Raw genomic sequence first — 13296 nt, forward strand, 5'->3', positions numbered from 1 at the left:
GGCTTATCCTCTCTGCCACGCAACGTGAGCACACACGCACACTTCTAAGAGGTGTCAGGGAGCGGGCCATCGCTGCTTTCTCTAGAAAAGCAGCGGCTTTGTTGTGCTTCCACAGGAAATCAAGGCCTTGTCCTGCCCTTCCCCTCCTCTGGCCTCCCTGGAGCTTCTCTCTCTTTACCCCCTCTCGCACTCACCCATTCACCCGCGGTTTGAAGTCTTACTCCATCCCACTCGCTAGACTAAGCCTCCTGTTCGGCAGCAGACGGGGACCAGCCGACCCCTTAACCCTGCCATTTTTCAAGAGAAAGAGGCAGATATCAGAAGGACACCCGGAAGGTATGCTCACTTCCTGATGGCTTCATTTTGTTTATGGGGGCACAGGGTCTTAGAGCCGAGAACCCCTGTGGAGCCCTTATATTAGCAAAAAGAAATTAAAAATGAAGCCAAACTAAAAGCTGATTTGTGCTTGATTAGGCCATGCTAAAAGTCAGGGGCCAGAGTGGCATGCCTCTTAGCGAAACCTTTGATCTGACAGAAGAGTGCAGTAATGGAGGCATAATTTAATGAACCCAATTGAGTAAACAGACCACACATCTTCAAAGGAACTGGTAAAGTTTATCCTATGCCTTCATACGTGAGCCAAACAGACCCCTTTGTCATGTAAGGATGGGTAGCAGGATCCATTTTCGGTTTTCAAATTTGTATTAACAGATATTAAGTGTTAATGTAATTTTAAAAAATGTGACAAATTACCTTATCATTTGTTCCACATTATTGTCCATTCATTCCTCCCAGGTTTAATAAATCCACAGATGTTTTGAGTAATATCTGCTTCATGAGTAATTGGTAATATCTGAGTATATTTTAATCATATTTGATAGGAGTACATAACTGAATCTCAGATTTTTTTTATTTCCTGTAATGTCATAGCAGCTCCAGGTCGGGATAACTGCACCGTAGCATTTACATTTCTGTGAAGATGAGTATATTTTCATTATCTTTGTAATTGGGAATTCAATCTAAACAGATTTATGCTCAGTTAATAAACATTCAGATTTGCATGATCAGGCTCAAATCCACTTGGTTCTGACGAATTTCCTTCCATGAACAACAGATGGCGACATTGTTCAAGCTATCAGGCAGCCAGTGCAGCTCATCACCACTTATAAGCAAATTGCTAATCAAAGTCGTTTTCTTAGATAGAAAACTTTGGCTACCACAGAACACAGAACACACAAAACCTTTAGTTTTGACTTCTTTACTTTGAGGAACTCGGAGATTAAACTCTATAAATGTCCTAATTATAGGGGGTAGTTGGTTGCTCACTCAGCTGGGTGAATGTTTGAGTACAGACCTCTATAAACTTTGTACACTCAGAGACACTAGCTTAACTGATCTGCTGTGTCATCAGCACTACAGTTTTCATTTCTCATGAACTATGTTTTTCTAATGGACTGTTTTATTTTAATTGTGATTAATAGTCATTATTGTCATTGGCTGAATTTATAAATCAACAGTACTCACTGTATTACTGAAAGTGCTTCACTATAGTTTAGGTATGTTAGTTGGCATCACATTTACATAATCAGTTTGCAGCATGCAATTAAATTTTAAGATACATTTTTTAACAGAAATATGAAATTGAAAGAGAAGTGCTTACGATCGCTCTTATTTTTGATATTCTTCATTTAATAAGACCTCAGATCTTGTTATGTATTGAAGCTATATAAATGCCCTGACACAGGTTAAGCTTTCATCAATACTGTAGATCAGTGTTTTCTAAACTATTTTGGTGTGTGATTCCATTTTAATTATAGGACATTCATGCTGAGATTAATAGTAATAAGGCTGTGCCTACGCGACATGCCATTGAGATGTCATCATATATGCTGTAATATATATATATATATATATATATATATATATATATATATATATATATATATATATATATATATATATATAAACATTTTTTTATTTATTTTTTTTAAACTTGTATTAGTTTCCACACTTTTTCTGAATGTATTTTTTATATACTGTACAGAGCAAAAGTGGAACTGAAGTCATGTCACTTTAGGTGAATGCAGTGAATATTCATTGTTTTGCTTGTTAAAGCCATAATCACTGTCTAGGTTTTAAATATTGCATTTTATTATGGTTATTTACTTTATTTGATATATTTCTAAGAGTTTATCTATTAAACCCTTTTGTAAAATCTCACAATATAATGCATTCCTAAAAAAACAAACAATTATTTGACATTATGTACATGACAAACCTGCCCCAGATGTAGAAGAAAAAAAATCCTTAGACTTCCGTAGTTATTAATAACTCATATTCAAGAACTCTCTTAACACATTTACTAAGACACTGTAACATATTTAATTATCATGATTTGGCATTGGATGAAGTCAAAGAATATTTATCATAACAGATTATAATTATTAAATTATTCAGCTTGTTCAGGAAGCGCAGATGAAAAAAAGAGGAAAGTTGAGGCTAATGCACCTTCTAAAAAGTAAATATATATAGAACATGAACTTTGGTGTCTATAAGTGATGCTCTGGCCTGGTGGCAATATATATATATATATATATATATATATATATATATATATATATATATATATATATATAATATACATACACTGATCAGCCACAACTTTAAAACCATCTGCCTAATATTGTGTAGGTCCCCCTCGTGCCACCAAAACAGCACCAACCCGCATCTCAGAATAGCATTATGAGATGCTATTCTTCTCCACAGTTGTACAGAGCGGTTATCTCTCTCATCAACAAGGTGTTTCCGTCCACAGAACTGCCCCTTACTGAATGTTTTTTAGTTTTTGGCACCATTCTGAGTAAATTCTAGAGACAGTTGTGTGTGAAAATCCCAGGAGATCATCAGTTACAGAAATACTCAAACCAGCCCATCTGGCACCAACAATCATCAGTACAATTATCTAATCAGCCAATCTTGTGGCAGCAGTGCAGTGCATAAAATCATGCAGATACAGGTCAGGAGCTTCAGTTAATGTTCACATCAACCATCAGAATGGGGAAAGAACGTGGCATGATTGTTGGTGCCAGATGGCCTGGTTTGAGTATTTCTGTAACTGCTGATCTCCTGGGATTTTCACACACAACAGTCTCTAGAATTTACACCGAATGGTGCCAAAAACAAAATACATTCAGTGAGTGGCAGTTCTGTGGACAGAAATGCCTTGTTGATGAGAGAGGTCAACAGAGAATTACCAGACTGTTTCGAACTGACAAAGTCTACAGTAACTCAGATAAACACTCTGTACAGTTGTGGTGAGAAGAATCTCAGAATGCTATTCTGAGATGCTGGTTGGCACTGTTTTGGCGGCACGAGGGGGACCTACACAATATTAGGCAGGTGGTTTTAATGTTGTGGCTGATCGGTGTGTGTATGTATATACATATATATATATACTGTATATATACACATTTAATAATTACCCTAAAACATCTTGCATATTTTTCTCAGAGGTGTCTGACCTCAGTAATAGAACACAATGACTTGTATTACTGTAATGCTGAGACATTTTGTAAGGTGTAAGGATTAGGTATTATGACCAATAACATAACACGAACCTGACTATCAACCTTTATTAAAATCTTTTGAAGGCATTTGCTGTAACACATCTATTAGTTAGAATAGTGTGTTTGACCACAAATGGAGTTCTTGCATTTGCAATTGACATTGGAAGGAAATATGACCTAGTTGTCCAATTTTAAATTTATTCAAGATGTTGAAGATGTCAGATTCTTGAAGGCTTAGTTTTGTAAGGGTGAAATTTGTTAAAAATTCCAGACTCTTACAAATGTAAATTAATGTCTTTGATACATGATTTTTGACTCGTCGTCAAAAGTCTTTTTATAGATTTATCAACTGACAATTAGATTTTATGAAGTTACTGGTCAAGGTCTAGGTCTAGGATTCTGCCAAATTTTCTAGGAGTTTGTTAATTCCCTTCAGGGATTTGTCAATAATAAACCAAACACAGGTTTGTCAGTCATTTTGATGAAATTCATGACTTCAATAAAACTTTGCTGCACTTCCCCTAAGTTTACTTTTAATCGTTGGGCTCGTCTCATCGGTACACTTGTTGCAACCTTTGATGTGCTATATCAAGTTTTACACACACAACATGTCTTGCAAAGAAGCCTTTTGAATCTCTCAGAATCACAACTGAAAACTTGTTTCTTAGAGTCCTTGTTATACAACTCAAGTCATCTGTTACAACAGCTTTCACAAAAGAGAACCATGGCAAACATACTTGACCTGGATGTTGAACACTTTTAATCGCCTTAAATTAGAAACAAATATACGCTCTGAAAAACTCTGAGCGTATAAACTCTTGTTGTCTGATTGTTTCATAGCACTAAGTAGGTAATGCAGATAGTTTTTTCGTCTTGAGTTTAACAAGCCTCCTATGATGCCAAAGTCCAATCTCACTCCCTGATTAAAAACCTTCTGTGTTTATTATGGAAATCTTACGGATTGATGGGATTCTTTTTCTGAGATGGTACCGATTGAAGAAGGGACTAAATTGATCTTTTGAACACGTCTTTTATTATGGAGTTGTTTTCTGCAGGGTGTCTTGCGGATTGGTTGGTACTCGGAGATGGGATTGTGTGGCTTTACTGAGATCAGTGCTGTAGCACGTGCTCTAATCGCGTGATAGGATGATGATGAGGTGAAGGACTGTGTCACTCGAAGGAGAAAATCAAGCCTCCTTGGCTGGGAATGAGGCATCCATATACTTAATAAGAAGTGGATGATTTCTCTGAAACTAGAAAGCTAGAGCCAGTCTTTGTTTGTAAAGCTCATGTTACTGCATAATATTTAAATATATTAGATGATTTATGTGTTAATGTTCAGCGTTTATTACCAAAAACAAACATACAAATTATTTTTATGTTCATGACATCCTTTCAGCATTACATAGAAAAGTAATAATAATAAATGATCATTTTAAAGGAATACTCAGGGTCATATATATATATATATACATATATCCACAAATGCTGCCGATAAGCACAGAAAAGGTATTTTAAATGTATTTATTTTCTTTATTTTTGACTCATACAAACAAAGGTGTGTATGGAAATGCACAATGGTTGTTGTAAATTAAAAACTTTTAAGTTAAAAACTGAAAATGTGCATTTTCAATGGAAAGTTAAGTGTCAAGCCTAAAATGGTTGCCCCGTAGACTTCCATTGATAATTCACATTTTACAAAGTCAAGTCAAAATTATTTTCTGTGGTAAACACAGATGCCGTCAATAGAGCTTAACTTGCATTTAACTATTTAAATAATTTCCATTACTCTAACTTTCAAGTTATAGCTTCTAACTAAAAAAAGTTTGAATTGTTTAATCAGGTAATTGAAGCATAACCATGTCCATGGACCTTTTAGTTTAAAATGACCTAGTAACCATTTAATTTTTACCATCACTACTTCATTTTAAATAAATGAAACTTATTTTTTTAACTACAAATTTTTCATGTAGTTTCTCAATTAATATGAGGTAATAAAAGCTGCATACATAATAAGTAATAATAGAAATATCACAATTGTATTTAAAATACCTTTTGATAGAGTATAGAATGTCACACCACAGGATGTCAGCTTTCTTAAAGTATTTCATGTCAGCTAATTAATTATGTATTGTTTTAATGATTGCGCTGTGTTGTTGACTGTTTGGTTTATTTTGCCTGAGTCAATGAATAATCTCCTGTTTGTCTCCATCACATAGTTACACCGATCAGATAGAGAGAGCCTTTCACTTTTAGGGCAAACAATTCTGTCTGCCTGTGTGTGTGTGTGTGTGTGTGTGTGTGTGTGTGTGTGTGTGTGTGTGTGTGTGTGTGTGTGTGTTGAGAGTGTCTGGGTAATCAGACTCAGTGGAGCTGTCTCCTCTTTCGGCCTGTTCCTATCACTCCTGTAAAGTGAAAGTGACATGTGACACCCCCGGAAAATGATGAACTGACATGTGGGACAAAAAAGGGTGACAAACATTTTTTGATTTGCCAGACCAGCTTAAGTTTGAAGAAATCATTAAGTATTTATGGAATGTATACATGTATTATGAATCATTGGGCTGTTTCCCCCCTCTTTTAAAATGCACGTCCCAAAGAAAGAGAGAGAATTTTGACTTCTCAGACTCCATAGAGATCAACTGGCCCTCCCACTTACGTTCCATATATGTACAGTGCATATGAATCAGTTTTTCTTTGCCACACGACTCATGTCAAAGGAAGAGACAGTTCTTTTGGTTTCTTTTAGTATTTTTGTGGAAGAATGGAATTACAAGGTGAAAGATTTGGGTGAAAATGTGAAAATTATTATTTTTATTTTTTTCATTTTATTTTTTTCATGCTCATAATATTTTTTTCATATTTGCATTCTAATTTACTTTTTCCCCCACATAATGCATGAAGTTGTTCTGCTGTAGGGAGATTAATCTTTCATTCTTTTTTTTTACATATAGATTTTCATATAGATTTGACATTTATAACTTTTTTTTTTAAATGTAAAAAAAATACAAATAATAATAATAATTTTATTTTTACAGTATTTTTTAGTAATAAAATTATTTTTGCCTCTCAAAAATGAAATCATTTTACATCATCATTCTTTTAGGGCCTAATATATGTAATAATGTCTTAATTAACATTTAATAACATATTTAAGTGTACTGAAATGTTTTAAAGCATCATTTTATTTGGATTACTTTAATCAATACTTTATAGATATTTAAAAAATAGATTTTTTTTTACTGTTAAATAGATTAATAGATTATATAATTATATAAAAAAAATGTACCAATTACAATACAAAGTTAATGTGTGAATGGGTTTAGAGATTGTCTTCATTCTGAGAGAAATGGCTACAGAAAGGATTAGCAGAGGCCACGGGATAAATATCTTGTCTTGAACTTCCGTCTTGAGCTCTATTGTAATGAAAGGTTGCAGCTGATTTCACAGGACTGCACTCCATTATAATAGTGGATGAGGCCTTTGTTTAAATCTCCATTTGAATTTGGTGCACACAGGGCAGTGACAAATATACATACATGTATAGAATTAATGATGTTGTTAAGCCACAGTGTGTGTTTGGGTATTTTTATGCTAATGACGGGAGCATTCATCACAGACAATAGTCACGTTACGAGGAGTAGAGGGAGAAACTGAGCAAGACGTTATTCAACGCGTAGCCATTCATTCCTGCGTGTATTCACGCACAATAATAGCATATAAGCTTAGATTTCTTTACGGCTGGTGGTAAAGAAGTATTCTTAGATGAATGAGACATCAGATACTAAACATGGCATGAACTTAGGTCAGAAGAAGAACCATTTCTTTTCTTTTTCCACAAGGAGAGAGAGAGAGAGAGAGAGAGACAGATCGGGGGAGGTGAAGAAAGACAAGAAAAAAGTTATTTTCTGTGCAGGGTTCAGTGAACCATATGTAGGTAGCCACAGGCTAATGGGCGATTGGTCTCTGGCTCGCCAGGTATCTTGTGCCTTAGAAATCCCTCCTCCATTTCCTCTAATCTCACCTTTTCTCTGGTGCTGACCCAGGGAGGCCCGTTTCATTCCCCACTGCACGCCAGAGGAGAGTGCTGTGATGGGAGCCGGCCGGGCCCTGCCAGCTCTGGCAGTCTCCGTCCCCACCGGCTCTTCTCTATTGATTTCTCCACTCTTGCCTTGCCGGGGTCTGCTCTACCAGTGCCCACACCGGCCCCGCTCCCAACCCAGCATTAATGTGAGAAAAAATGCGGCAGCCAGAGATACTGGCTTTGATTTTTCATTAGAACTGCATCCATATTTTAATATTGGGTTTAATCGGCTCTTATGCCTTAAAGAAATAACCATTCGCAGCGACTCCCCGGCCTTCAAGAAGTATATGCTGTTTCTTCAATCAAAGCTGCTTGAATTTGCTCCTTTGTTGGGAGTTCACTTGCAGTCGTTTTTCTCTCTTGCTCTACGTGGGCAGAGTCGTTAGGTTTATTGACTGCACTTGGTCTTTTGAACAATGAACGTGATATTGGCAGAAATATCCAGAGCTGTATTGCATTATTTTATTTTGATTATTTAATTGATTTATTTTACAAAAACAAGAAAGCAAAAAAAAAAAAAAAAAAAGAAAAAAAGAAACTTTGTCTTTTTGGTATTAGCCTACTTTGTAATAATTTTTTTCAAAATTTAAAATTTTGTTTTATCTCAGACTGTTGAAGATATTTTTTTTTATCTTATTTTGTGTATGATGTAAATTGTTTTCTGTATTTTTTATTTATAAACATATTACATTTTTGTATATTTATTTAAATACATTTTTAATAAAAAAAACATTTTATTAGGTCCATTTTCCATTTATGTTAAGAAATAACTATTCTTTTTTCAAATGAAATGCAAAATTTCAGTCTGCATTAGAATATAATCACAGTAGCATATTCTTATGATTTCAATCTCAGTGACCTCAGTCAATATGTTCTTGAATCTTCATGCTTTGTTTACTTTCAAATAAAATGCTCTGCGAATTAAAGCCACATGCCACCAACCAATGTGTTAATGAGAGACTCCATGCTGATGTCAGTCCATGTGTTTTGTGCCGCTCCTGCAATTGTACTGCAAGTGACTAATATAAATGTCACACCAACACACACAAATCCCTATTCACATACACAAACGTTTTGTTTGTCCATTTAATACACATGGACATTCACTCTAACTATCGGCAGATTTGATGTTACCAAAGACTAAAGAACAAATCACTGTGATATAAAGACCCTCTTGCGACCATCATTACTCAGTGACTTATATTATATTGTATTTAGCACACAAAATAGAGGGCTAGCTTAATTGCACAACCTCATACAATTTATTTTCTAGATGTTAAAAGAGAAAGTGAAAAGCATCATTACAATATTTGTGTGCAGGGTGCATGCATAAAGCTTCCTGTATGTGTGTTGGCGTGCGTATGTGTGAATAGTATTCTTTCTGCTTGTGGATGGTGTTAGACCCCTGCTAGGATGAAATGCATTATTTAAGACTGTTGTGATACTGGAGCCTGCTTGAAAAGGTCTTTGCTTTCTTCAGCCACTACAGCACTTTACTCCATACCAGATACACTCATAAAAACACATGACGCTTTGACCACCATTCACATCTTTGATGCATAACACAGCTTTATGTTTCATCAAATAATGCACATGACGAATTCCCACAGTGAATCTATAGCAATTGCATTTCTTAGTTAAAGTGATAGCTCACCCCAAAACGAACATTTTGTCATCATTTACTCACCCTCGTGTTTTTACAAACACAGGTCTTTCTTTTTTTTGTCCATGGAAGATAGAAAGTCATGCAGGTTTAGAACATCATGAGGGTGAGTAAATGATGACAACATTTTCATTTTTGGGTGAACTATTCCTTTAATATTTTATTTAATAATATTTAATAATTTCTTTAATATTAGTTATTCAAGGTCTTTTTCTCGTTTGCTTTTCTAGATTTTTTTTTTTTTTTTTTTAACACCAATCACCATCATTATGCTGTGAGTATTTTTCTTCCTTCTCCCTTTTTTATTTCTTACTTGAACTGCCAATTCCCCTTAAAAAATTTTGAGGAGATTATTAGCGGCAGAAAGAAAAGTTTAAATGGCAATTTGAGGCAGACACACTGTGTTCGACTAAAGTCCAATTAACTCGAGATCAGAAATGGCCAGACATTTTCCCACTGGTGAGAAATACTTAATGAAACACACTTTATAAATTAAATATAATTAATTACTCTTCACGGTTTGCCACCAACCGTGTGGTTTCTGAGTGGAAAAGTGGAGGAAAAAGCTTTGGCAGTGTCACTTCAGGGCCTCTCATTAAACTCTGCCCCTGGGTATTTTTATGCCTTTTAATGCCTTTCTAATGAACTGTTTACTTGTACTGCCATTCTGGTTCCATTATTATTTGTGTCCTTGTGTTGCCGTTTGCTGTCAGTATGCAGAAAAGAAAATAGTAATGTAATAATAATGATGAACGATAAGAGATACCAGTGGATTTATAATAAGGTTAATTATTTCTAACATTTTGGATAATGAACTTATTTGTTTCTTCTGCTTTTCTGCCCACTGCCTTTACAGCTAACGGTTAGGAATTTATTGTTAGGACTATTATTATTCTTTTAAGTAACCACATCATTAAAACATTCATACATAAATCAGTCATGCAGTTAAAAATTTTTTTGAATGTTATAAATATATATATATATTTTTATGTGCTTTAATGTTCAGACTAATCTATGTGAATGAGTGTAATTTACTCATATCTGCTGTAGTTCTGTTGATGTGATTCTCATTTCGCAAACAATATAGTATAATTGAAATAGCTGATATAAATATTAAGCATGCATAATGCATATGCAATAACAGTTTTGCTGGCTGAATGGATCTTTTTTTTATATTGTGCATCTTGTCAACAGACTTAAAATGCACGTTTTTGACAGGACAGAGAACCTTCCATCTCTGGTTTGATGAGGCATGTCTATTTTAAAAAGGAGTCAGACCACTTTGCATAAAGTTAAGACGGATCTTTGTACTTTTTCCCTGTGCTTCTGGGAATAGAAGCAAATTCTCACCCAAGATTAAAACAAGTGACAAGAGAAAGACCTTTCAAACAGACTTTTTTTCTGTTGCAATAAGGTATCTGTAGAAGTGCTTATTCTTTTTAGATTACAAAGCCTCAACTCTGGCTTTTTATGTTTCAGTGCAGTTTTATGTATTTGAGTGCACCAGCTGAACTATGCAATAAGTAGGAACTTATAAATTGATTGATTTTTTTAAAGCAAGAATATAGCTTATATTTTTTTAAATAATAACATTAATTTTGCTCCAAACCATAATCCATTGTAGGTCAACATTGGTCATGATTAAATATGCAATACCCCAGTGATCCAAATAAATAGCCGCACTTTATTAATGCGTGGCATATTGAAGATGAGTAAGTAGGGAAATAAATAATTCTCAGCTCATCCAATGCAAAGCACTAATCAAAAGTATTTCCTAGGGTTCAGTAGTAAGTATTGCCCAGCTGCTGTGCCATAGTGGCAGATGAAGGGAGAATAATCAGTTTGAGGCTTGTTTTACTGCAGGGGGAGTTGCAAAATGGTGTAAATGGGCTGGGAGAGGCGTTTCTCTTTGTTTCTATGACTAGTTTTCCCCTTCGAAGACTTAAGGCTGCTGCATTTGCCATTCTTTTTGTGCGAGCAGCACTCAAAGGTTACATCGTGCAAGTGGTTGATGCTCTCAGCAACAACAAACAGCTATTTAGAAAGAGAAGAATGAAACAAAATAGGGTTTGAAGAAGATGGTGTGTGCATTCAAACGAAGGCATCTCCAAGGCTTCCGTTTTCAATTATGAACATACTGACATTCCCCAAAGTTACTCTGCTGTTCTTTAAGATGAAACTCGACTAGGATGGAACATGTGGGTGTGTTTTATTTTCTCATCAGAAGAAGCACTTTGTTTGTGGCGCTCATGTGTGAAGAAATATGCAAACGATTGCCGATCGGTTAAATCAGAAATGACACGTATATATATCCTGAAACAGATAGATCTTTCAGGTTCCCGTATGTTTGTATTACCTCCTTTTTTAGACATCGACATTTCCATATATCCTCTTTTCTCTTTTTATTAACTTCTTTTTTGGTTTTGTTTTCAGAGTATTGTATGTACAAAATGAAGAATTCTGCATTCAATAAAAAATTGATTTTTTCATAGGTTAAAAGTATTTGACACCAACATTGCTGAGTTTGATAACTCACTAAAACAAACTTCAACAAGTATACTTTTATTTTTAATATGCTTTCATGTCATATCATGTCCTCCAGGAATTCAGATTCGAACGAATCCTCTGCAGAAACTCTGGCATGGCATTGCATCACAAAATGCAGTTCTTGGATAGCAGTTATTTTTTTGTTTAGTACACCCTTGGCTTGCTCGCACCTTTCCCGAAGAGTGCCAGCCTGGAGGATGAGTGAACACAGAGAGGCAAAGGGCTCTCGGTAAACGCTATCTCGATGTATTTTTCTCACACCGCCAGTGCGTGTTTAGTTTGGAGGGTATTTGAAGAGGTCGGGTGTGTTTGTAAACATGCCATACTCGGCTTGCGTTCTTGCAGAATTGGAGGTGGCACACTCTGAAGTGTTGGGTGTGTGTTTTCTTTTTTAGACATGGCATTGTTTTTCCCTACTGCGTAGCGGAGTAGAGAAGGGGAACGAGCCCAAATCTGATGGCATGCCAATCGCGTCGACCTGGGTGATGAATTATTCTCTGTCTAGCTCCCTGGCTTGGTATTATCACAGGGTCTGCCAGCAAACAGGACTGACAGCAGTGACAGCCCCCAGAACACATTTACCTCTGACAACTGATACTTTCCTAATACGCTCCCTGCCTCTGTCTTGTACTATGGTCCACCATTCTTTTTATTTATTTAAATAGAAGGGAGGCTTCTTCTATTATATCCAATGGCTCCAGTTCACTCAATCCACAGTGTCTACATGAACTAGATTACACACAGATTCTCTCTCTCACACACATACAGTGCTCACTCACTCCATCAAACACACACTCCAGGTGTAAGAATTATTGCGTCGTTTACCTATCCAATAGGGGGCTCCCGTGCTTCAGAAATGTCTGTTATTTTTCAAGTCAAGTGAACTAACGCTTGTTTTTTTCTCTCGCTTTCTCTTCTTGTCCTCCTCTTCATCTTCTTTTTCTCCTTGGTCTTCCTCTGTCTCTCCTTTTTCTCTCTTTTTCTCTCTCCTCATTGCAGAAAAGGTCACGTATTGCCTACAGTGATGAGGTGCGCAACGAGCTCCTGGGGGAAGATGGGAGCTCCTCGGAGAGTCAGGTAGGGTGTTAATCAGGGGCTGTGCTTTCCCAGTGTGGGTGGTGCTTGGGGTGAGGACGGGTCAGGGCCACAAGGGGCAGAGAGAGGCAGGCATTGGCACCCAGTCATGCAGAAGCAACACTGTTTAATGCAAAGCTGCCCAGTGCTGAATGGGCTTTAGGCACTGACCAGCGTCTGGGCAGCACCAGATTGGGGTAAATTCCCTTTTTTCTCCCAGCTGTTCGCCGTCTGCCTGAGTCCTTATTCTTCTAAAGATTCTGGAAAATTAGGAGAGCTCTAAATATACTGCCAAATCAGAGATATACAGTATATAACGGCAATGCAATGATGGCAAAAAAAATGTATTACTAATGTAGAAG

General features: G+C 36.1%; 1 protein-coding gene across 8 annotated transcripts in view; it reads left to right on the forward strand.

Moving 5' to 3' along the window:
• The window catches only part of LOC127426901 (vesicle transport through interaction with t-SNAREs homolog 1A-like), a 200588-nt gene that overhangs the window by 12465 nt on the left and 174827 nt on the right, over positions 1–13296 (forward strand). For all 8 annotated transcript variants that reach the window (XM_051674030.1, XM_051674031.1, XM_051674027.1 and 5 more), the window contains exon 4: positions 12860–12937. In XM_051674030.1, coding sequence (XP_051529990.1) covers positions 12860–12937 — 78 coding nt within the window. The remainder of the gene's footprint in view (positions 1–12859; positions 12938–13296) is intronic.

This window comes from Myxocyprinus asiaticus, chromosome 36 (assembly GCF_019703515.2).
Source record: "Myxocyprinus asiaticus isolate MX2 ecotype Aquarium Trade chromosome 36, UBuf_Myxa_2, whole genome shotgun sequence".
Lineage (NCBI taxonomy): Eukaryota > Metazoa > Chordata > Actinopteri > Cypriniformes > Catostomidae > Myxocyprinus > Myxocyprinus asiaticus.